General features: G+C 35.8%; 1 protein-coding gene across 1 annotated transcript; it reads left to right on the forward strand.

The window, feature by feature from the left end:
• Nucleotides 1–21527, forward strand: LOC128555193 (cilia- and flagella-associated protein 52-like). Its single transcript, XM_053536801.1, has 12 exons — nucleotides 1–182; nucleotides 6022–6227; nucleotides 8698–8834; nucleotides 9293–9421; nucleotides 9724–9823; nucleotides 10729–10970; nucleotides 12191–12269; nucleotides 13471–13610; nucleotides 16260–16408; nucleotides 17083–17437; nucleotides 18968–19205; nucleotides 19556–21527. Exons 1-12 carry the CDS (start codon nucleotides 104–106, stop codon nucleotides 19700–19702), a joined length of 2001 nt encoding a protein of 666 aa, XP_053392776.1. The 5' UTR covers nucleotides 1–103; the 3' UTR covers nucleotides 19703–21527.
• The last annotated feature ends 4754 nt before the right edge of the window (nucleotides 21528–26281 follow it).

Here is a 26281-nt window from a genome sequence, read left to right on the forward strand (position 1 = left end):
CGCCATGATTGTTACCGATAGCAACCAGTAAATTTCGAAGCTTGTGATCGTGTCAGAAAGACAAGGAGGTTTGATAAATTTGTTTGTACCTCCTACGATAAATATGGAGCAACAACAGATTCAGGAGCAAGATACATATGAAGTTCAAAGGTTACAATTAGAAAAGATTGATGGATTTAATGGTATTTTCATGTTTTATTCATTACCCTCGATATTTTTTTAGCTTATCGTCGCACCACGTAATTTTACGCACACCTATTTCGACGCCATTTTTGTTTTGACCTCGTTCTCGATTAACTTGGGGTTTCCGATGACGTAATTACTCGGTGTAATTGCAGAAAACATCATGGTTACTTTTACCGATAAAAAAGTTGGAAAGTTCAGGATTTGAAGATATTGATCAACTTACATTTACCCTATACATGATTTTTAGTGTTTCTACTAATGCAAATTTTCATCCATTTTAAAAACGTCCCAGTGGAAGCTTAGATTAAAAAAGTTACTGGAAATTTTGTTGTACGTCTGCAGCCGACTTTAGTGCTATCAAGGTCACATCACTGCCATGTGACATATGTAGTCGCACTATTTTATGCACTGTTTTGGAAGGTGTACGCATTATATATCAGTGCCATCATTACTACACACTTCATTTTTTTTTCTCTTGTCATGTAGGCTGCGAACACTGGGTTCATCTAAAGTTTTGTATAAAACAAAATGTGCCAAATTCCTCTGTAAACACTGCAGTCCAGAAAAATGAAAGAAAAAACATCAGACAGTGTATTAAAAATGCAGAGTGATTATTTATGTTCTTAGCCCCTTATGTTCACGAATGTTAAAATGTTTTCAGATTTATTTATATCATTTTTGGCCTTAATATTGATTATCTACTTGAACCAGCTTTTGTGTCAAGTTTTATTGCAGCATCCATGACAGTTATGGTGTAGCACATTACTTATAGTGATTGCACAAATATTTAAGCCAATCAAAAGCTTCGTAACAAGTATCATGTAAGATGCGTCGAAATAGGTGTGTTAGAAAAAAGTATGGCCGACCACACTAGTTGTTGTTTACCTTTTGATTTCTGGCAGTCAATTGTTTATAATAAGATGTTATTGGTATGATTCAATGCATAAAAGGTTAGTGCACATGCAACATCTAATGGAGTCACGTATGTTACTGAATGAAAAAGCGCGGCCATGTTGCTTGTTATGTGCGTCGAAACCGGTGAGTCTGGGATAGCATTATGTTGATTTCAAGCTCTCATAGAAATAAGAATTATTTACATTTGTAATACATAATAAGATTGTAATGAATTTGAATATGATTCGAGACGGAATGTGAAAGTCCTGCAGTACCTTCTTACTGTAATGCCTAATGAAATTAGATCTTAGATATGCTCTTGGCAGTGGCTAGAATTATGGTACCGTAATCGTAGCCTCTGATTCTAGGATTACAGAAGTTCAGTATTACTAGACAAACCTATGAGGCTAGGTTTATGGAAGTATATTTCCCCGGAAGTTTACAATGCACATGCGCAGCCAGGGCCCTCGTTTGCCGATTTTTGGGGCCGAAATTCGGCCCCATTCCCCCCTCGAAATAGTATGTTTCTTTCCCCCCAAGTATAGAAAAATTCCCCCTCGAAAGAAAAAAATATCAAGAAAAAAATCGATACCCGATAGTCTTAGGAGCCCGGGTCCGGGAGATTTTCAAAAGACGCTCAAAGGACCATGATAATTGCCTGTGCGTCACTCGGGACCCGGAGACATTTTCCTTTGATAATCCTTCCTCTTATCAGTCATTTCCCAAAGTAAAACTATGTCCACGATAAACACGTGTATTCAAAGTAAACACTCGCGGTCATGCCCTCCTTCCTGCCTTTGATCTTCTGCTAAATTCCCGCCCTTTATCCTGTGGACATGCCACGCTGATTTTTCTTTATCAGCAAGTTACGTCACGGCGAGTGCACATAGGTAATGAGAATCAATGAAGTGTTAACATTAATTCATTGATAAAGCGTTACCCGTATTGAGCCTGCATACTGTCAAAAAAGGCGCCAATTATTAAATTATCGTAATTAAGCGACCAGCTGATTACCGAGCATGTGAAAAGTGTCCTGCAAGATTTCTTCATGCAAACTTTAAATTAGATCATTGTTTAATGATTGTACCTTAACTTCAACGAGAAAATCCACAAATTTAAATGAATTTGGAAAGTAAAAATAAGTATAGAATGTCCATTCACGATTCTAATTACACCCGATGACATATGCAATTTTTCCAAAATTCACTTAAAAACTTGACTTTCAATGCAATTTTTAATGAAAAGTAGCATCATTATTTGAGGAACTATCTCTGGTTTACCTTAGTGGACCAAGTAACTGGCAAAAAACAACATTTCAGACGACATTCCAGAAGTGTACCAGTATCCGGATAGTACGTTTTTGGATACATTTTTACAGAGTGTTTTAGCACTTTTCTGCTAACAAACAAAAATATTGAAGAAAAACCTCATCAAATTAAAATGAATTTTGATAAAAATTTATTTACAATATGAGATTATATGACCTGAAACAGAAATTGTTATTATGCTGTAACATGTTCTTGGTTGTAGTAGCTATTAATTACGTAGTATTACTTTATAAGAAAATATAGTCAATTGTATCGATGTGTTGGGGCAGGACTCTTGTATTTTGAAAAGGGACCCTTCAAAATTTGGACCCAAGGGTCCCGGGACTCTTTGGTTTTCAGGTCTAGTGGAACCCCTGGTTTTACTGATCCGTATAATACGCTCGTTTTTCAGTTCCCCGGGTGCGTGTATGCAAAGTTACTTCCCTTTGAAAAAAAATGTTGCATAATGTACATCATACAGTAAAAAGATCACAGATGCAACTGGGGCGAAATGCGCAAAAATAGATTTGCTTTTTAAGCAGCATGCTCTCAAAAAACAAACTACTGTCACGGACACCGCTGTTTCATCAGGGCCAGACATGCACAATCAGGTAGATATGACGAAGGGAAGCACTGCTCCGGCTGCTGCTGAGACAATGTCCGTGGATACTGCTAGTGCTTCCGTTAATGACGACATGTGAACCTCGATTGGATGTCACCTAATTGATTTAATAAAAGAAAATAAAAGTTGCCTGTTTTCAATAGATTATGTTCTGTACAATACTTCAGATATATTCACATTAGTTTGATATCTGTAATACTCAATTGACCTTAATTTAAGGGGTTATGTTCAGATGTCATATCTCCAGAATGAATTCCCCCCTCCCTTGAAAACGACACGAAATTCCCCCCTCCAAGGGCCCCGGCCCCAATCCCCCAAAATGTAGAGAGGGCCCTGGCAGCAAGTTGGGGGTGTGGGGTAAAGCAGGGGTGTGGGGGCAGCAGCCCCCAAACATATTCATCTCAAAATAAAGTTACCCCTTTTAACTTTTAATATTTAAGACATTACTAAACTACTATTGTTATAGGGACCGCTAAAGTGCAAGTATATCTTGATCTTGATTTTGAAGCCTTCCAGCCGCAATAACTCATCGTTGTCATCTCGATCTCTGGTAAATAGTCTTACAATGTAAATGTCACTCAGGTAGTGTTTTGAAATTATAACTTTTACATTTAAGCATTAATGTGGAGTTCGGTTGTGTTATCAGCCAGAACTGACTTAACAAATCTCTTTGACCTATAAATGTATTGGGAAAGTTCGTCTAATATAATGGTTCCTATGTCTTTCCATGGGTCGTTTTTTTCTGAACTAAGTAACAATTTGAGATCAAGATTACATAAACCAGTTCTGAGATGCAAATTTGTTCTCATTATCTCTCTGTGATTCTGAAATATATGTTAGGACTATGTCACATGCATTTATAAATGATGTAATCATGTTTTAAACTTAATTCACTTAAAAATAAATAAAATAGCAATTTTTCATGCCTGCTGTATTATTTTGTGTTATCAGTCCCCCATTTTGGGTTAGTATAATCTTAAACGATTATTAATGGCAGTGGATCGATAACATGAAATAATACGGCAGGCAAGGAGGGAATTAAAACAATGGATTCAATACAATGTAATCACTATTTAAACCTTTTTGCAATTATATACGAGAAAACAAGTATCAGAAATAGGTTTTAAAAGAAAAGGGCATATTTCATGTTCATAAAAAAATGGGGCTGACACATTGCAAAGACATGAGCCTTTAATCTTTCTGAATCCTGAGTGATTTGAAACGGAATTTTGCGACACATGTTGTAGCCTTTGAAATAAGTAAGTTTACAACATCACTTATGCATGTCCTAACATATATTTGATGCCTCTTAAATACTTCTGTAATCCTAGCCTGTCATCATAGGGTTGTCTAGGAATATGGTACCGTAATCCTAGCCACTGACTTTCGTCATTCAAAACCACTTGAGATGGTATTTCAGTGGGTAGAATGCACATTAGAGGACCCCTGAAATTTACAATGTGCAGCAAGTTGGAGTGTGGGGCAAAGCAGTAGGCCTCAGACATATTTATCTTAAAGTTAAGTTATCCTCATAACTTTTAATTTTTTTAAGAATTTTTTTTTAACTGTTATTATAATAGGGACTTCCAAAATGCAGGTGCTCCATTTCAACTCTTATCAATAGTAGATGTTACCTGCCAAATACTTTTTCTATATTTTGATTCCCCAACATTAATTTAAGTTAAAATGTCTGCGAGAAGAAAAATTCCAAGAATATTTGTCAGTGAACAATTCAAGCTTTCAATGATAGCCATCACTCTGAAAAATAGAATGTTTTCATGTTGAAGGGAAACCGATGATCATTTGTACTAGCGCCTGAAAACTAAGACTTTTTTCTTAAAAAAATCTTCAAAATTAAGAAAAGGTAGACGATAAAGTAGTTCCTGTAAGAAAGTAATATATTATCATTCGATCATCTGTTTTGACACTTATGAGTTTTGATGCCCATTTTTATTTTGCTGTCAATTAGTTAAAGTGGCATTTTATGATGCCAAATTGCACTAGTTTGCAATGCAGGCAATATTTTACTTTGCTCATGTCACAGTGCAGACTTGGTCAGGATAGGAGAGATGTGTCAGGCATCTGGTTAGCTCAGTTGGTAGAGCACTCACCCTGTAAACGAGGGGTCCTGGGTTCGAGCCCCTGACTGACTGCACATTTTTCTCACCCTGTGACATTTGGTGCCCAACATGCGATCATGGTATGCTTGTTTGGTCAGTCTTATGACACATGTAGTATAATGTACCTCCAGAATTCGAGGATACCTCTGTGAATTTGAATATATTAGCAAATTATAGGCAAAAATTTCAGATGACATCGCTTTTAATTGGAATATATTGTTTTTGTTTCACCTTGATTTAAATCGCCACATGGTTTACCAAAAGTAGGAAATGTAAAGTAGCTGCAAGTGCAAATTTTTCAAAATGCTCAAGGTGAAGGCATGGAATAACAAGAATGGAGAATTTTTATAGACTGAAGAAGCATAATTTTAAACTGGAATGAGTTAAATATTACCTTGTTTAATGTTATCCAGCAAAAAGGTGTCGATAATAAACAAGTGACAGAAGAAAATTCGACTCCGAAAGTGTAACTTCTAAAAAGGTTTTATTATTACTATAAAGGATACTATTTTTCTGTAATCTTGATGCTTGCACATTATAATCTGGAATGCATTGAAATAAGATAGTTGGACTTTTGTAAATGGGCCACACTGGTACAGCATGTCTCAACATTAAATCATCTACTTTTATTTATGTTTGATAATTGTGTATAGGTAAGATAGAAAACTTAAAGGCTTAAAACAGTAATAGTAGTACAGAATTCACTCAACATTTGAGACTGAAACCTACATGTATACCAATTATCCTTAGACAGGCAATATAGGGCAGGGGATATGCCTTTTCACAACAACTCTTGCTTGATATTTAAATGACAAGTCAACCATAGATATTAGAAAGGTAGACAAATTTTGGAATAATATTTTATTACAAGCATACTCTGTTTTAATTTTAGGCAAGGTGAAACACGGTTTAAAGGTTCACCCTGACAGACAGAATATCATATACCCCCTTGGTTCTTCAGTGGTTATAGAAAATATTAGCGGAAATGGAAGACCAAGTCTACTTTGTGGACACACAAGCAAAGTCACTTGTATTGCTATTTCAAACAAGAATGGAGATTTTATTGCATCAGGACAGGAAACATATAGTGGTTTCAAGGTAAGTGATGCTAAAACTTCTGAATAATAGCTTTAGTAACAGATAATAATTTCAAATGTTAAGTTTCAACATAGGTAGCCCGCTTTAAATAACAACAGCAAAAAATACAATACAGTTTAACATAGAAATAGATAAAAAAATTGTAAAAGGATAGATAATTTTTGACAAAATGCTGAGCACTTTGAATTTGGAAATAAAAACATGATCTTAAAGAATTTTGTACAAAAAAGTCAATCACTTTCATAAACTTTGATAAACATGTAGTCCCACAGATACTTAGTAAAAACTATGGTAATAGGTGTGGCGGAATAGTTCCATTAGGGTACAGTCATGGTGAATTCTTCCACACAGCTGATAGCCAACTCCATATGTGTGCAGACAGTGCAAATTAATTAAAACATTTGTGCTATGTGACATTTCTTTTTAGCTCATCTGATTTTTTGAAAAAAAATGATGAGTTATTGTCATCACTTGAGCGGTTGTCGGCGTCGGCGTCGGCGTCGGCGTCTGCGTCGGCGTTGCTTGGTTAAGTTTTATGTTTAGGTCAGCTTTTCTCCTAAACTATCAAAGCTATTGCTTTGAAACTTGGAATACTTGTTCACCATCATAAGCTGACCCTGTATAGCAAGAAACATAACTCCATCTTTTATTTTGCAAGATTTATGGCCCCTTTTGTACTTAGAAAATATCAGATTTCTTGGTTAAGTTTTATGTTTAGGTCAACTTTTCTCCTAAACTATCAAAGCTATTGCTTTGAAACTTGGAATACTTGTTCACCATCATAAGCAGACCCTGTACATCAAGAAACATAACTCCATCTTGCTTTTTGCAAGAATTATTGCCCCTTTTGGACTTAGAAAATCAGTTTTCTTGGTTAAATTTTATGTTTAGGTCAACTTTATCCTAAACTATCAAAGCTATTGCTTTAAAACTTGCACCAGTTTTTCACCATCATAAGTGGACCCTGTACAGCAAGAAACATAACTCCATCCTGCTTTTTGCAAGAATGATGGCCCCTTTTGGACTTAGAAAATGTCAGATTTCTTGGTTAAGTTTTATGTTTAGGTCAACTTTTTCTCTTAAACCATCAAAGCTATTGCTTTAAAACTTGCAACTGTTGTTCACCATCATAAGCTGACCCTGTAAAGCAAGCAACATAACTCCATCCTGCTTTTTGCAATAATTATTGCCCCTTTTGGACTTAGAAAAATCATTTTCTTGGTTGAATATTATGTTTAAGTCAACTTTTCTCATAAACTATCAAAGCTATTGCTTTAAAACTTGCAACAGTTTTTCACCATCATAAGTGGACACTGTACATCAAGAAACATAACTCTATCCTGCTTTTTGCAAGAATGATGGCCCTTTTTAGACTTAGAAAATCATGGGTAGGACAATATTTCTATTATACAAAAAAAATCAGATGAGCGTCAGCACCCGCAAGGCGGTGCTCTTGTTTAAACATGTGCTTAAGTAAAACATCTAATCAAATTTGAAAGCGCTATACTTGTTGATGTGCACAGGGCGCTTAATATCACATCAATATGTGACGTCAACATAATATTGTTGTGATGATTAAAGTATTGTTAATCATATTAGAATTACGTATAAGATGGGGACCATGCCATCCCATGCAATGATTTGTTGTATCTTATTACTCGATGATTTCTATTTCCAACTTTGAGGAAAATGGGGTTTATTGTTTTGCTGAGTGTTCGTCTGACTATCTGCCCCCTGTTGTTTTGGAGACCTTTTGCCTTCTACATCAGTTACTAGGGCATGCTTAATCTCACAAAGTCAAACTACATAGGATGACTGCTTGTGGTCAGTAAATGACCCATATTGTTTAGGGTGAGTAGGTCAAGGTCATTAAAAAGGGGACTTATAATGGTTTCTGCTCAATAATTACAGTGGTGGAACTTGGTAAGATGATTTCATGTAGTCAATAAATGGCTTCTATTGTTTAAGAGAGCAGTAGGTCATAGGTCAAGGTCACATTTATTTTGAGACTGAAAACATGTACTTTCTACTCAGTAACTAAAGAATTTGTTGTCCATCAGTTGTCAAACTTCATAGGATCATTGCCTGTGGTCAGGGATCATTGCCTGTCTGTGGTCAGTAGATGACCCCCATTGTGTTGATGGTCAAAGTCAAAAAATATTTGGTCAAAAAGCTCAAAGCCATAACATACAAAACTGCATACCCACTTGCTTCCGACCATTAAGGGGCATGTATTTGTTTTACAAAGAAAGTCCGTAACTGTCCCGAAACTGTTCTTGTGTTTCTACTTGTTATGCCATTTTAATGCTCGAGATAAAAGGTACAAATTTGTCTCTGTTTGATGAAAAACCTTCAAATAATTTCCTTCTTTTTTTTCACCATTGAGTATGCCCCATTTCATTAATCATCAATGTTTTAAAACATAAGAATTATGCTGATCCCATTTATTGAGATAAACATTTCATTTCAGGCCATAGCAATTGTTTGGGACTACAGATCACAGACACGTCTTCACACATTAGAATTACACAAAGTTAAAGTTCAGGCTCTAGTTTTCTCACCTAATGATCTATACCTGGCAACTTTAGGAGGTCTCGATGATGGCTGGTTTGTCTGTTTTATTTGTTTCATTGAACCATATTTTTAATATATTTGATTTATAACATATTTTGACGTCATGAGAGTGAAATAAAGCCATTACATAATTTTAGTATTACAATAGTGTAATTAAGCTTTGATGTTTAATTTGTTTGAGATGAAGGAGGCATTAGCTGAATTGACTTGGTTTATTATAGGTAAAGAAAGAAGAAATTTTGATGTTTCAGTAGGAAACTCTATTATGACGTAGAATTGTAGATTAGCAATACTCATGTCAGTACCAAAACCAGATCCATATTTCATTGTTTGACAAAAGAAAGTGTGGAAATGGTCAACAGAGATCCTCATTGCATAATATGTACCGCTGTTAATGAGTGTGTAAAAACCAGATTAATGGTGACAATTTCTTTTTTAATGTTAGTATAGCTTAGATTTGTATGTCATTTTATTTAGTTTGTACATTACAGTATTGTGATATGGGATGTGCAGAAAGGAAAGGCAATCTGTGGTTCTCCTGCTCAGGTAGAGAGTGCAGGTGATACATTGTGCGTTGAATTCTCCAATGTAAGAGATGATGTGTTTGTTACTGGGGGAGAGTAAGTATTCAAACATGGCAAGACATATTTACGAAAAGTTAATTATCAACTTTCATATTTGGCTAAACTGTATAAATGTACATGCAGCTTTTAGATTCTCCTTTTTCATTATCTGTAAGCACTTGCTAGTTTTTGGAGAGTAGTTAATTGAATGAATACAAGAAAACTGTAGTTTATACCTAAAATGATTACACCTTCTATTTGTAAAGCCCAAATTTAAGGATAAAATATGGATAATTTGTAAAAATTGACTGACTGCATGCTACCAGGAGACATATTATTCTTGTTATTGTTGTTTTAAGTTCAACATTGAGAGTTTGGGAATTGGATGTGGAGAACAGAAAAATTCGACCATCAGAAGTTGACATGGGGCAGATAAAGAGAAAGATCCAGTGTATATGCGTAAGTATTCAGTGAGAACAGTTCACCTCAGAACTTATTTTAAAGATTTTTCAATTATTTTATTAGGTCACGGTTTCAGTAAACGTGTGCCTAGACCAGTACTTAGATATGTTCTAAATTTTGAATGAAAAACATTGTAAGAATAAGTGATTGGTAGGAGTACAATTATCCTGGTAGTCATGGTCTCATCAAGTCAGACTCTAGTAGTCATGGTCTCATCAAGTCAGGCTCTGGTAGTCATGGTCTCATTAAGCCAGACTGGTATCATGGTCTTATCGAGTCAGATTCTGGTAATCATGGTCTCATCAAGTCATACTCTAGTGGTCATGGTCTCATCAAGTCAGACTCTGGTTGTCATGGTCTCATTAAACCAGACTGGTAGTCATGGTCTCATCAAGTCAGATTCTGGTAGTCATGGTCTCATCAAGTCAGACTCTGGTACTTGTGGTCTCATCAAGTCAGACTGGTAGTCATGGTCTCATCAGGCCAGACTGGTAGTCATGGTCTCATCAAGTTAGACTGGTAGTCATGGTCTCGTCAAGTCAGACTTGTACTTATGGTCTCATCAAGTCAGACTGGTAGTGGTGGTCTCATCAAGCCAGACTGGTAGTCATAGTCTCCTGAAGTCAGGTGCTGGTAGACATGGTCTCATCAAGTCGGGCTCTGGTAGTCAGTAGTCTCATCAAGTCTGACAGGTTGTCATGGTCTCATAAAGTCAGGTTCTGGTAGTCATAGTCTCATCAAGTCAGGCTCTGGTTGTCATGGTCTCATCAAGCCAGACTGGTAGTCATAGTCTCATCAAATCAGGCTCTGGTAGTCATGGTCTCGTGATATCAGGCTCTGGTAGTCATGGGCTCATCAAGCCAGACTCTGCTAGTCATATAAAGTTTGTATTTTCATTATAGATGGATGATCCATATTTCTACTGTGGAACTGCAACAGGCGATATACTGGCTATTAATATGAAAACAAAACGCTTCCAGTACAAAGCTCCAGAGAAACAAAACTTTCAAAGTGGAGTCACTGCCCTAGCACATCTGAAAAACAGCAACTTCCTTGTAGGAACTGGCTGTGGCCAATTGTTTGAGCTGAAGTTTCCTCTGCCAGGTCCAAATGACAAAAAACAACCTAAACCAAAAGAAGTCAGGTATGTCTTTGCTCAGAATTTTGTATTGCAGAAATATAAAATATATTTTCTTACCCCAGGTGTCCAAGACCAGGTAGGTATATAATGTTTTAACTGTCAGTCCATCCCTCCAAATTTCTTGTAATTTCAATGCCTACAGTATTCATACAATTCAAATGGAACTTAGGAGTTGCATGTCTGATCATTGTTTTTTTGAGTTATGCCTCTTTTTTGGACTTGGCTATATTGGTGCTACATCTGTGAAAAATCAATTATTCAAATTTTCATAAATTTTCCATCCATTTCAAATGAAACATGGTATAAATTATCAACATGAAATGAACATGTGCATGTTGTCTGGATTTTCTTGCCGATAATTATTTTTTGAGATGCATTTTTTGACTTAGTCATATTAAAACTATACATCTGTAGTTTGTGCACTAAATGCCTCTTACTCCACACTTCCAATTCAAAATGAATTAAAATGAAGTGGACATGTGCATGTTTTCACAGCTTTTATGTCAGATGAATTGAGTCGTGCCATGGGAAAACCAACATAGTGGGTATGCGACCAGCATGGATCCAGACCAGCCTGCGCATCCGCACAGTCTGGTCAGGATCCATGCTGTTCGCTAATAGTTTCTCCAATTCCAATAGGCTTTAAAAGCGAACAGCATGGAGCCTGACCAGACTGCGCGGATGCGCAGGCTGGTCTGGATCCATACTGGTCGCATACCCACTATGTTGGTTTTCTCATGGCACGGCTCAATTGATGATTATTTTTTTAGCTATGCTTCTTTTTGGACAAAGCCATGTTACATGTATGTCTGTACCTTGTGTACTGAACTCCTACAGCTTCCATCCAATTCAAACGGAATTTGATATCCATCATCAATGTGCACATACTATTTGTAATTGCATGTCAGATTTTTTTTTGAAGTTAGCACATTGTTTACTTTATTTTACTGTATATTTAGTTCCATCAAGCATTTACAGGTACCATATGACATACAGTGTTGACCTAATTTTCATTTATGGCAACATTTCCTGTGCAGTGAGATGATGTCATTAAAATATATCTGTTAACACATACTGATAGCTTTGTGTTGCACAAACATGAGAAAAAGACCACGGTACATCTGATTTTATGTCATTTCAAAAACACATACAGATCTTGAAATATGAATATAGAGCCTAATTTGTATACTGTTTAACGGATGGTTGTCTTTTACATGTTACAGATCTTGGAGTGATGAATCTGTAAAGAGTGCCAGTGGTAATGGTATTACCTCTATTGCACTGAGAGGAGCTGGACACCAGGTAAAACAGTTGTTTATTTTATACTCATTTATTTTTGCTTGGTTGTTATAGCTTAAAACTCAGTGGATAGGTACTTGAATCAGTTTCAAGTCCATTTCCTTGGAAAATCCAATCATTATGCTGTAAAATGCAGTCACTGTTCAAAACGGGTTCAAACTTCTGTTTTATATGACCAGCATTGTACCTTTACCATGCTGTTGGTTTTGTATACTTCAAGTCTGTTTCTTGAAGTTCTACTTTTCAACATACACCATTGCAAGGGCATGTAGTGTTACCACTGTACATACTGCTGGTGTGTGTGTGTTTGTGGGTGAAAATCTTGATTGGCTCATAACTTTTGTGCATGGCTGGATTTCAAAATAATCTGATGCAAATAAGCACTGTAAGAAGATGATTTGTTGTGTGTAAGAATCATGCTGACAGCCTTGTGGTCAAGGTCATATTGACAGCCGTGTGGTCAATGTCATGTTGAAAGATTATGGTCAAGGTCATGTTGACAGCTCTGTGGTCAAGGTCATGTTGACAGCTTTGTGGTCAAGGTCATGTCGACAGCTCTGTGGTCAAGGTCATATTAACAGCTCTGTGGTCAAGGCCATGTTGACAGCTGCGTGGTTATGGTCATGTTAACAGATTTATGGTAAAGGTCATGTTGACAGCTCTGTGGTAAAGGTCATGTTGACAGCTTTATGGGCAAGGTCATGTTGACAGCTCTGTGGTCAAGGTCATGCTGACAGCTTTGTGGTCGAGGTCATGTTGACAGCTGTGTGGCCAGGGTCATGTTGACAGCTTTGTGGTCAAGGTCATGTTGACAGCTGTGTGGTCATGGACATGTTGACAGCTTTGTGGTCAAGGTCATGTTGACAGCTTTGTGGTCAAGGTCATGTTGATAGCTCTGTGGTCAAGGTCATGTTGACAGCTCTGTGGTTAAGGTAATGTTGACAGCTGTGTGGTCGAAGTCATGTTGATAGCTCAGTGGTCAAAGGCATGTTGACAGCTAATTGGTCAAGGTCATGTTGCAAGTCTGAACTGTCTCTATTTTATGATCAAACAGTCAAAGTATTTTATTTGATTAAATGTGTTTTCAGCTGAATGTTTTATATGATAGGTCCTATGCTAGTATGACTCTTAGTAAGAAGAAGCTGTAGCTTTTGTATGATATGTCATAATGTAATAATGTTGAAAGTAACTTCCTTTATTTCAGTTTTTTGTTGGGACAGAGAATGCTCGCATGTACAAGTTTGGGTATGAGTGTTCTAACAAGTCAGGTGCGCCGATGTTTGATTCCTGTGAACTCATTAAGTCCTGCCACTCAAGTGAAGTGACTGATGTCATCTTCCCACCGTAAGTAGTATTGTAACATAGATTCAAATTGCAGGACTTTTCATACTGCACCAAAATGCAAATCTAAATCTGGAGGATATGTTCATAAATTATATTGAATTACAAAACAATGTAAAAATTTGATATGATTCACTGCCTGCTTTGTATTAAAAACAAATGAAATAAGAACAGTAAATGCTTCCATTATTTTGTAAAAATGTAATTTGGATATTCATTTTGAAGGACTTGCAGAATTAATCCCCAGGAACTGATTTTAAGGGTTTTATCTATAAAACAAATACTTTAATAAAAGTACGTTCTACAGTTTTTGATTAAATTCTGATCTTTTGAAACTAAATACATTTAGAAAATTATATTTATAAAAAGATAATGATTATTTGAGAAATTAGTAGTGCAAGCAATTTTTAGCTCACATGTCACGAAGTGACAGTGTGAGCTTTTGTGATCGCGCAGCGTCCGTCGTCCGTGTGTGCGTCCGTGCGTAAACTTTTGCTTGTGACCTCTCTAGAGGTCACATTTTTCATGAGATCTTTATGAAAGTTGGTCAGAATGTTCATCTTGATGATATCTAGATTAAGTTTGAAACTGGGTCATGTGCGGTCAAAAACTAGGTCAGTAGGTCTAAAAATAGAAAAACCTTGTGACCTCTCTAGAGGCCATATTTTTCACAAGATCTTCATGAAAATTGGTCAGAATGTACACCTTGATGATATCTAGGTCAAGTTCGAAACTGGGTCACGTGCCATCAAAAACTAGGTCAGTAGGTCAAATAATAGAAAAACCTTGTGACCTCTCTAGAGGCCATATTTTTCTGGGATCTGTATGAAAGTTGGTCTGAATGCTCATCTTGATGATATCTAGGTCAAGTTCGAAACTGGGTCAGCTGCGGTCAAAAACTAGGTCATTAGGTCTAAAAATAGAAAAACCTTGTGACCTCTCTAGAGGTCATACTTTTGAATGGATCTTCATGAAAGTTGGTCAGAATGTTCACCTTGATGATATCTAGGTCAAATTCGAAACTGGGTGCCCTGAGTAACTAGGTCAGTAGGTCAAATAATAAAAAAACCTTGTGACCTCTCTAGAGGCCATATTTTTCATGGGAACTATATGAAGGTTGGTCTGAATGTTCATCTTGATGATATCTAGGCCAAGTTCGCAACTGGGTCAACTATGGTTAAAAACTAGGTCATTAGGTCTAAAAATAGAAAAACCTTGTGACCTCTCTAGAGGCCATATTTTTCACAAGAACTTCATGAAAATTAGTCAGAATGTTCACCTTGATAACATCTAGGTCAAATTTGAAACTGGGTCATGTGCCATCAAAAACTAGGTCAGTAGGTCAAATAATAGAAAAACCTTATGACCTCTCTAGAGACCATATTTTTCATGGGATCTATATGAAAGTTGGTCTGAATGTTCATTTTGATGATATCTAGATCAATTTTGAAACTGGGTCAGCTGCGGTCAAAAACTAGGTCATTAGGTCTAAAAATAGAAAAACCTTGTGACCTCTCTAGAGGCCATACTTTTGAATGGATCTTCATGAAAATTGATTAGAATGTTTACCTTGATGATATCTTGGTCAAGTTTGAAACTGGGTCACGTGCCATCAATAACTAGGTCAGTAGGTCAAATAATAGAAAAACCTTGTGACCTCTCTAAAGGCCATATTTTTCATAGGATCTGTATGAAAGGTGGTCTGAATGTTCATCTTGATGATATCTAGGTCAGGTTCAAAACTGGGTCAGCTGCGGTCAAAAACTAGGTCATTAGGTCTAAAAATAGAAAAACCTTGTGACCTCTCTAGAGGCCATACTTTTGAATGGATCTTCATGAAAATTGGTTAGAATGTTCACCTTGATGATATCTCGGTCAAGTTTGAAACTGGGTCACGTGCCATCAATGACTAGGTCAGTAGGTCAAATAATGAAAAAACCTTGCGACCTCTCTAGAGGCCATATTTTTCATGGGATCTGTATGAAAGTTGGTCTGAATGTTCATCTTGATGATATCTAGGTCAGGTTCAAAACTGGGTCACATGAGCTCAAAAACTAGGTCACTATGTCAAATAATAGAAAAAAAACGATGACATACTCAGTTCAAAACTGGGTCATGCTGGGACAGGTGAGCGATTCAGGACCATCATGGTCCTCTTGTTTGTAATACAGTTAATTGGAAAGTCACAACTTTTAAGATTATAATAAATGGAAAAGACATTTGTATAGAAAAAAGTTCTACATTGTCGATTTTATTGAAATTGTTCAGAATTTCAATTTACCTGTTTTATAAAATATGGTAAGAATTAATTCAAATAACTTTGTATTCCAACATTTTTGTCAATTTATATTTATGTATTAGAAAGATAAATTGTCAGCTGGTACAAAGTTTCCCTTCAAGGTTACTCATTGCAAGTTTTACGTTTCTTTGAGGTGGATCCAAGTTCATTGTAGAACAGTATTTGTTTCAGACATACAGAACTACCATAAAGATGAAAATGATTTAAAACCTGAATCAGTACTGACATGCATTACAGATTAAGTGATCAAATAGATTCCTTCGACATTTATTTAGGCTTGAGGTATTGCCTTACAGAGCAAAATACAGCTAACTTTAAGGACTTCCTTAAAGCTGCCATTTCTTTTTATTCAGGGCTTCCTCAGATTTGATAGTGACATGTCAGAAAGAACAGATACGTATCTGGGCTATCAAAAATATGAAGGAATTGAAGCGACACATTGTCCCCAATATGACATGTAATGCCATTGCTCTGGCCTGTAACGGACAAGCTATTGTTTCAGGTAATTTTATACTTGACGTTATAAATGTTAGAATTTTTAGACTACATTTGTATGGATAGATGGTTTAATGTTTAAAAGGAGAAATTGTTTGAAATTGCTTTAATATAGTATACACCTTTTCTCAAGTTTTACTTTTGTCTAGCAAACCTGTGGTTAACTATATAGACAGGTTAACAGCACAAACTATGGACTGGCTGTTTATATAAGTAGTCATGTATTGTTACTTATTAAAGAATTACAGGTATATTAGGCACAAATTCCATCTATACTGCACATCATCTATGTAAAACATGAAATAAATGTTTTTGTGTGTAGAAACAGTACTGTTTGCCAGGTTAAAAATGCACATACTTGATAAATGTATAACAAGCTACAGTATGAATTTGTACTACAGCTTAACAGAAACAAATGACTGTAAATACATGATATTAAATTGTGACTCTATGTCACAGTTTTTGTATTTAAGCAAGCTGAATATATTTTGAGAACTTTCCATGGTGAAAGATCATATCTAATGATGAATACATTTTGAGAACTTTTCATGGTGAAATTTCATATCTAATAATGAATACATTTTGAGAACTTTCCATGGTGAAAGATCATATCTAATGATGAATACATTTCAGTAAAAGATGAGTATAGTATATATTAAACAAAATTCTATTTTATTGCAGCTTGGGATGATGGGATTATTCGTGTATTTGGCTTTGGTGGCAAGAGTGGAAATGATATTGTTTTAAGAAAGATAATCAGTGCAGCCCATAGCAAGGGTGTGTCTGCGATTGCTTGTACCCAGAACTCACCTGCCTGTGGCCAAGGACAGATGGATTTCAGGATCATATCTGGTGGAGGTGAAGGTCAGGTCAGAATCTGGAATTTCCGGTATGATGGACGAAATGATCCTAGTTGCGAGCTTGAAGAAACACTGAAGGAACATAAAGGATCTGTGTCAGACATCAAAATAAAAGGAGACGACAGAGAATGTGTGTCATCAAGTGCTGATGGAACGTCTATTATCTGGGATTTGGAGTAAGTTATGCGCCAGATAGCTGCTATCATTCTCAAGTGCTTGTAATTTTTTTTTATTTTACAGAAAATTATAAAAAGTTATTTTTGGCCTTCTGTTAGAGGTGTGCATGAAACATAGAAAATTCAACTTCTGCTATATAGGAATTTTTTATAAGGAAATACATATATGATATTGCAAAAGAGAATATTGTTGAGGTTGATGTTATTAGTGTTAGCTGTTTTAGACACCAGCTTATTTCACAACACTTGCTTGTTCATTTTTAGCTCATCTGATTTTTTGAGAGAAAAAAAATGATGAGTTATTGTCATCACTTGATCGGCGTCGGCGTTGCCTGGTTAAGTTTTATGTTTAGGTCAGCTTTTCTCCTAAACTATCAAAGATATTGCTTTGAAACTTGCAACACTTCTTCACCATCAGTAGCTGATCCTGTACAGCAAGAAACATAACTCCACCCTGCTTTTTGCAAGAATTATTGCCCCTTTTGGACTTAGAAAATATTAGATTTCTTGGTTAAGTTTTGTGTTTAGGTCCGCTTTTCTCCTAAACTATCAAAGCTATTGCTTTGAAACTTGCAGCACTTGTTCACCATCATAAGCTGACCCTGTACAGCAAGAAACATAACTCCATCCTGCTTTTTGCAAGAATTATGGCCCCTTTAGGACTTAGAAAATCATATTTCTTGGTTAAGTTTTGTTTTTAGGTCAGCTTTTCTCCTAAACTATCAAAGCTATTGCTTTGAAACTTGCAACAGTTGTTCACCATCATAAGCTGACTCTGTACAGCAAGAAACATAACTCCATCCTGCTTTTTGCAAGAATTATGGCCCATTTTGGACTTAGAAAATCATGAGTAAGACAATATTTCTATTATACAGAGACAAAAAATCAGATGAGCGTCTGCACCTGCAAGGCGGTGCTCTTGTTAGCTCGACTTCTCACCCTGGTGTCAATGTCTGTGTCACACCTTGGTTAAAGTTTTGCATGCAAGTACACATGTCATTTAAAGGCATATAGCTTTGAAACTTATTTTTTATTACCAACCTCACTAGGTCATGTCCCATAACTCTGACATGTATTTTGGCCAAATTATGCCCCTTTTGGACTTAGAAAATCCGGTTAAAGTTTTGCATGCAAGTTACTATCTCCAAAACTAATGCAGATATTTACTTGAAATTTCACTTGTGTCTTCAGGATTATAAAATTAGGTGATAGCAATATTCCTGCTTCTGGGACAACAGTTGAATAGTTGAGCATTGGCTGTCTTGCAGACAACTCTTGTTTAAAACATACTTGTAAAACCTACACCTGAAGTTTTAAAAATGTAGATGGGAACTTGATTAAATGCTACAGACTATTTTCAATATTTACTTATTACAGCATATAGGCTTTTTTTACATGTTTATGTACATGTATGCATATTGAAATCCAAGCTTTTCTAGTATGATGAAATTTGTAACTTTGAGGGTTTAGTTTACTGATATATTGAAACATACTACAATGAAAATTTTTGTTTTCCCTTTTATTTTATAGCAAGAAATCAAGAAGTCAAATTGTATTTGCCAACACGCTATTTAAGTGTGTGTGTTACAACAAAGATGAGACTCAGATTGTAACGAGCGGTTCAGATAGGAAGATTGGTTATTGGGAACGTTACGATGGCTCAATAATTAGAAGTATTGAAGGTTCCATGACGGGATCTATCAATGCAATGGATATTTCTCCAGATGGACAATACATTGTTACAGGTGGTGACGACAAATTGTTAAAGGTACCAATGTCTTTTTTGATATGTATACAAAACACAACCTATGATATTAGGAACATTTAGGTCATCAACAAGCTGTCCAAAAAGTAGAAAGAAATTAGTAGTTTTATAAAAAAAAAAGTACCTAGGAATTTTGGCATGGAAAGTAAACCCATTTTAGGTCATAAAGAGTCGATACTTGATTGCAGTTTATTTCGTTGTCATATTGTGAAATTTTACATAGTGTATGTCAAGCCCATTGTATCAGGAAAGGTTTAGATGCAAAATGTATTGCATAAAGAGTTTTACTTAGTTTGTTGTTTAGATAAGGCCAATTGATATATTTTTCACTACATTGCATTATTTTTGATCAGGTATGGTCATACAAGGAAGGAGAGGTGATAGCAGTAGGAACCGGACACAGTGGAAAAATCTTACGTATCAGGATCTGCCCACAGCAGAGGTACATCTGCAGTGTGGGTGAGGATGGTGGCATCCTTTTGTGGAAATTCCCCTTCTAGACTGTTGTTGAGATATCAGTTGTCACCTAGACCATAGAAAGCAAAACACAGCCAGTCCATTTAAAGAAGAGCAGGTTTCTAAAATGCTCTCCTAGATATATTGTGTTTCCAGCTAATAATCCATGTCATTAGTTTCTACTTCTTCTCACTTCTTCTTTTCATTCTGCCTACACAAGGAGAGCATTTAAGAAACTGTTGCATGGATCTTCAAAGTTGTTAGTGTGTAAGAGAGAAACTAGCGTTACATGTGGAAATAATGTTTATGTGTTTTTGCATTTTATGTTTCTGTATGCAGTTGTGTATACAATATTTGTTTATATATTAGAATTACATGCATACAACGGACATACTGTGATATCTTGTTTAAAGGGAGAAGTCATTTCTGTTGCAGAACAGAATCATTGAAGGAACCAAATATTCTGTCCTTTGTAAACATTGTCTTATTTATCATATAAGTTTGTGTATTTGATATGAATTTGCACTAATGTGTGCTAAATTGTACAGCCGATCTTAATACAGTAAATGTTATATCCAGTGCACAGTTCTCACTTCTTTCATTTTCATATTATTTATATAGGAAATGTATTGCAACAAGTTGCTCAAAGGTGAGCTCTGGTCTGCTGTCTGCTCTGATAAATATATCACTGAATTGGTTAGATACGACATTAAATCTGTTAAAAGGTGGTCAATTTCATTCAACATTTTATGACATTTTTCTCTTTACATAGAGTTCTTCATAAGAAATATATGGGTTTTTTTTTTACTTTTATAAAATTTTGTGATTACCTCACTTAAACATATTAGTAGAAGTATTTAAGAAAGTGGAGTAATTTTTCTGATTTCGATATAATTTCTGATTTTACATTTCCATTTGAAAGATATCTGGATATTTCAATAATTGAACTAACAGGACATATAGTGCTGGAATTCATTTGTTTAGTCATGTTTGCAACCAAGATAGGCAAAAGTAAGGAGATGGTACTTTTTCAAACTTTATTTTTAATAAATTTCAACTAAACATGTGATTGTCAATGCAGATATTTGACAAATGTAATACAATTGTTCTTATATTATTACAATTTCAAATATTATTTATCTGAAAAGACTCTGTCTGAGTAGACAACCAGGATAGAAAGATCAAATTCTAAAAATGCATAGGCTGAAAAAATTGTATCATTCATTCAGCGTTCATTGCACAAGAGTAATGGTCAGATGTCAAATTTCAAACAAAGCCTTTAGTTGAACAGTTTATAAACCAACGTGTCATATTCTGATGTGTTTGAATTGTTCACCAATATGAGATGCAGAATCGAAGAACGAGTGTATCTGCTGGAAAGCTTATCCATTGGATAACATTTTGAGCAAATCTGTCTTTTCTTTCGTTTTATCAGTTAATGCAAAAAATTGCATTAATGGAATAAATCTGACATTGATTTTTGAAACTCAATATTTTTAGTTTTAGTTTGGACTTATGAATGCTTGTGTGTAAATGCTTTCAAAATGTGAAGTTTTTTTACATAACTTATTTAAAAGTATAGAACCAGATAGTGAAGTAGGTAATGCCAAACCAAGGTAACTTGAGTATTTCTTTGCCTTACTCAGTATTCAAGGTATCAGTTAGTTAATATATCTTTGTCAAAATGCAACAGGACATTTTTTAACAACACTTCTGGTTGTGTTAATGTCTAATTGTGAAGATGATTGTGTTTTCAACCTTTATTGTCTCTTTTCATTATGTACATTACAATTGCATTTTTTTTATTTACTTGGTATAAATGAATTTGTGTATATTAAATAAAATATCTATCTCTTCAAATATAGATAACATTTGGTATTTTATTTTAAAACATTGCAAACAAATATGCACTTGTGTCATATATTCATGTCCTAGGTGTATGTTGGAAGAAGATTTGCTCAACTTTAAGCATATCTGTTTGCCCACCAGATAGGTTGTTTCCAATCAACATCAGGAAAATTCTTTTACCTGAAATGATCATACTTCACCAGAGGATGGCCCATGTATTGTGTAGATGGACCATATGGTTTTTGGAGTAAATTAGTCAAAGGTCAAGGTCACAGTTGTCTTTATACTGAAAACCTTTCCACATTAATAACCTGAAAGGGCTTCTTGGATATTGAACACACCTTTAATCAGGAAACAACTTGTGTTGATTTTGGTTTCATTAAGTTAGGTCAGTTGTCAAGGTCAGATCCTCAGCATTAATTTTTTTTTTGATCATTTGGCTAACTTGGAAAATCTATCATCTTTAGACCAGGCTGTCCATAGTAGATAAACTCTTTGGATTTTATTAATTGGCAAGATCGCACTAAAGTAAGCTTGAAAACTGTCTTCAATCAAACATGAACATACGGACATGAAAATTTCATACTGTGATTTTCTTAGCAGTTAGTGAATGATATCTGATTATTTTTGATCAGCAGCTCAAAGGTTCAAGGACATATTTACTTTTAAGTACTATCTTTTGATGAGTTATGGTAGAATGAATAGGGCTATGGAATTCAAACTTGGTGATGAAAATCGGTATTGGTTGAAACACTTTTTAACTCAACTATTCGAAGAATAGGTAGAGAGATTGCACTTGACCATTCGTAGGTGCCCACATCTCCCTTTTGTTAAGTTTTTATGTGTAAGATGGTATCTCAATAACCTCTTGTAGGAATGGATTGAAACTTCACACACTAGTCTTATTCACTGTGATAAGTTTTGTATGTAACTTTTATCTCAGTACCTACTTACAGGAATAAACTGAAAATGTGCACACTTGTTCACTTCGATGATCTTACTTGCAGTGCACAGGTTCCATAACTCTACTTTTCATTTTACCAAATTATGCCCCTTTTTTCAACTTAGCATTAGGATTACTTAACATTTTTATTCAGGTTCGTTTTTCTTGATTCTATGGCTTTGAACTCTGAGGTCCCTGAACCAAAAACTATCTTGCTATTGTGACAAGAGGTTTAATGATATTGTGTTCAGCAGTAGAGATGATTCAGTGAATACAATGCCATACAACTAAACCAATTCTGACCCCAGTGCTTGACTTTTGTGCCTGAACCAGGAGATGTGTGCCCCCCCCCCCCCCCCCCAACACCAAAGCTAACCCTTACGTTGTTTGAAGAGTTAAGAAGATACTTAGAACTGTACCATACAACTTTTACCTTGAAGTAACTGTTTAACATTTCATAAGTCATCCACTTTAAAGTGTAAAGATTGAATCTGATATGTCTTGGAAATCCTTTTACAATCGATGTCCTCCTTGCTTGAGGAGAGTTGTTCATCATTCGGTAACAACCCTCTGCCCAATGTCTGTGTGCTATAGTGTCCACTGAATGGTGAATGATAGAAACAGAGGTATCTAGTCGTGCAGAACCTGGCATATTTTTGGATATCAGACTAGTTTAGTCCTGTTTTTTTTTGTGTTTTACATTTTGAGTAGAGGATTGAACAGTTGCAAAACAAGAAGGTTCTGATGGACTTACATTTCTCACCAGAGTGTTGGTATATTGAATGTTACAACATGTATTGTTACTTGAAGCAGGATGAGATCAATACAGAATTTCTAACCAGAATTTCAAAGAACAAGCTGTTTCAGGGTAGATGAGATAGTACAAGAAACGAAAAGACTAGATGACACAGTAAAAATGCACTTCTGCTCTGTTCCTTTCAGAACGATGGACACATTCTGAATAATTCAAAATAGCTATAGACAATAATTATTGTAGATCTTTGTACAAGTAAACAGGAAATGTAAAGTCTGACCTGACTGTGTTCAGAGGATGCTTTATAGATAGATGATCAATTTGTTGAATGTCCTGTTGAGAGGCTGTGCAAGGATTAGCGCCTCGTCACCACAACTTTAATGCAAATTTTGAAACTGTCCAGGTTCATTGTTTTCAGTCAGGTTTTCAGAAATCCTGGTTATGAGGCTGGCAAATGAGGCATAAAACTTTGGCTACCCCTCAGTAACTTGAGTTAGGGGTGACTGATTACAATGAAACTTGGTATATAGGTAGCTTGCATAGAAATAAAGTTTTGGATTGCATGAGGTCATTGGGATCAAGTTAAAGGTCAAAGTTATAGAAAAAAAGTTTCTGCTCTTATAGTCAGGAACGATTATGTCAATGAAACTTTGTATGTAGGTAGCTTGCATGTAGACAAAGTTCAGGATTGCGTATGTGGTCACTAGGGTCAAGGTCAAGATTGCCATAGCAAAAAATAAAACAAGAGGACCATGATGGTCCTGAATTGCTCACCGCTTCCCACATGATCCAGTTTTGAGTATGACGTCGTTTTTTGTATTATTTGACATAGTGACCTAGTTTTTGAGCTCATGTGACCCAGTTTTGAACTTGACTTAGATATTATCAAGATAAAAATTCTGACCAATTTTCATGAAGATCCATTGAAAAATATGGTCTTTAGAGAGGTCACAAGGTTTTTCTATTATTTGACCTATTGACCTAGTTTTTAAGGCACATGACCCAGTTTCAAAGTTGACCTAGATATCATCAAGGTGAACATTCTGACCAATTTTCATGAAGATCCATTCAAGGGTACGGCCTCTAGAGAGGTCACAAGGTTTTTCTATTTCAAGACCTACTGACCTAGTTTTTGATCGCAGTTGACCCAGTTTCAAACTTGACCTAGATATCATCAAGATGAACATTCAGACCAACTTTCATGAAGATCCATTGAAAAATATGGCCTTTAGAGAGGTCACAAGGTTTTTCTATTATTTGATCTACTGACCTAGTTTTTGACGGCACGTGACCTACTTTCAAACTTGACCTAGATATCATCAAGGTGGACATTCAGACCAACTTTCATACAGATTCCATGGAAAATATGTCTTCTAGAGAGGTCACAAGGTTTTTCTATTATTTAACCTACTGACCTAGTTTTTGACGGCACGTGACCCTGTTTCGAACTTGACCTAGATATCATCAAGGTGAACATTCTGACAAATTTTCATTAAGATTTCATGAAATATATGGCCTCTAGAGAGGTCACAAGATTTTTCTATTTTTAGACCTACTGACCTTGTTTTTGACCGCACGTGACCCATTTTCGAACTTGACCTAGATATCATCAAGATGAACATTCAGACCAACTTTCATACAGATCCCATGAAAAATATGGCCTTTAGAGAGGTCAAAAGGTTTTTCTATTATTTGACCTACTGACCTAGTTTTTGACGGCACGTGACCCTGTTTCGAACTTGACCTAGATATCATTAAAGGTGAACGTTCTGATCAATTTTCATGAAGATCTTTTGAAATATATGGCCTCTAGAGAGGTCACAAGGTTTTTCTATTTTTAGACCTACTGACCTAGTTTTTGACCGCACGTGACCCAGTTTTGAACTTGAACTAGATATCATCAAGATGAACATTCAGACCAACTTTCATACAGATCCCATGAAAAATATGGCCTTTAGAGAGGTCACAAGGTTTTTCTGTTGTTTGACCTACTGACCTAGTTTTTGATGGCACGTGACCCAGTTTCGAACTTGACCTAGATATCATCAAGGTGAACGTTCTGACCAACTTTCATGAAGATCTTGTGAAATATATGGCCTCTAGAGAGGTCACAAGGTTTTTCTATTTTTAGACCTACTGACCTAGTTTTTTGACTGCACGTGACCCAGTTTCGAACTTGACCTAGATATCATCAAGATGAATATTCTGACCAATTTTCATGAAGATCCATTGAAAATATGGCCTCTAGAGAGGTCACAAGGTTTTTCTATTTTTAGACCTACTGACCTAGTTTTTGATGGCACATGACCCAGTTTCGAACTTGACCTAGATATCATCAAGGTGAACATTCTGACCAACTTTCATAAAGATCCCATGAAAAATGTGACCTCTAGAGTGGTCACAAGCAAAAGTTTACGGACGCACGGACGGACGGACGGACTGACGGACGGACGACAGACACTGCGCGATCACAAAAGCTCACCTTGTCACTTTGTGACAGGTGAGCTAAAAAAATAGTTTCCTCTCTATAACTAGTCAGAAATGACATTATGGCAGTGAAGCTTAATTGGTATGTAGGTAGCTTGCATGCAGGGGTAGCAGATGGGGTCACTAGCGTCAAGGGCAAAGTCACAGTTACTAAAAATAGAAAAACTGTTATCACTCGAAAAGTTGAGTTAGGAGTATCATATGGCAATGAAACTTGGTGTGTAGATAGCTGCTTGCATGGAGAGGGAACTTGGAACGGCAAATGGGGTCACTGGAAATCAAGGTCAATGTCACCATTAATTAAAATAGAGAAACAGTTTCTGCTTGGTTACTTGACATCAAAGTGAACATTTGCATTGGAACTTTGGTGTAGGTTGCTTGCAGGTGGTCAAGGTCACTATTACTAAATATAGAAAATAGTTAATAACTCATGACTTCAGTCAGGAATGATGTATTACAATGAAACTTTATCTGAAGGAAGGTTGTTACACTGAGACCAAAGATTGGGATGTTCTTCTACTGTTTTTATAAGAATATTGTTCATGAATAAGTTCGGATGGTGAGGTTTATTATACTTTCTAGAAATGAGAA

The sequence above is a fragment of the Mercenaria mercenaria genome, chromosome 2 (genome assembly GCF_021730395.1).
Source record: "Mercenaria mercenaria strain notata chromosome 2, MADL_Memer_1, whole genome shotgun sequence".
NCBI lineage: Eukaryota > Metazoa > Mollusca > Bivalvia > Venerida > Veneridae > Mercenaria > Mercenaria mercenaria.

Excerpts from the sequence above, each read along its gene's own strand:
- LOC128555193 (XM_053536801.1), top strand. The coding sequence starts at position 104 with ATGGAGCAACAACAGATTCAGGAGCAAGATACATATGAAGTTCAAAGG. Across the intron at positions 16,409-17,082 it reads CGGACAAGCTATTGTTTCAG|CTTGGGATGATGGGATTATT; the intron begins GTAATTTTATAC and ends ATTTTATTGCAG. Across the intron at positions 19,206-19,555 it reads GTGACGACAAATTGTTAAAG|GTATGGTCATACAAGGAAGG; the intron begins GTACCAATGTCT and ends ATTTTTGATCAG.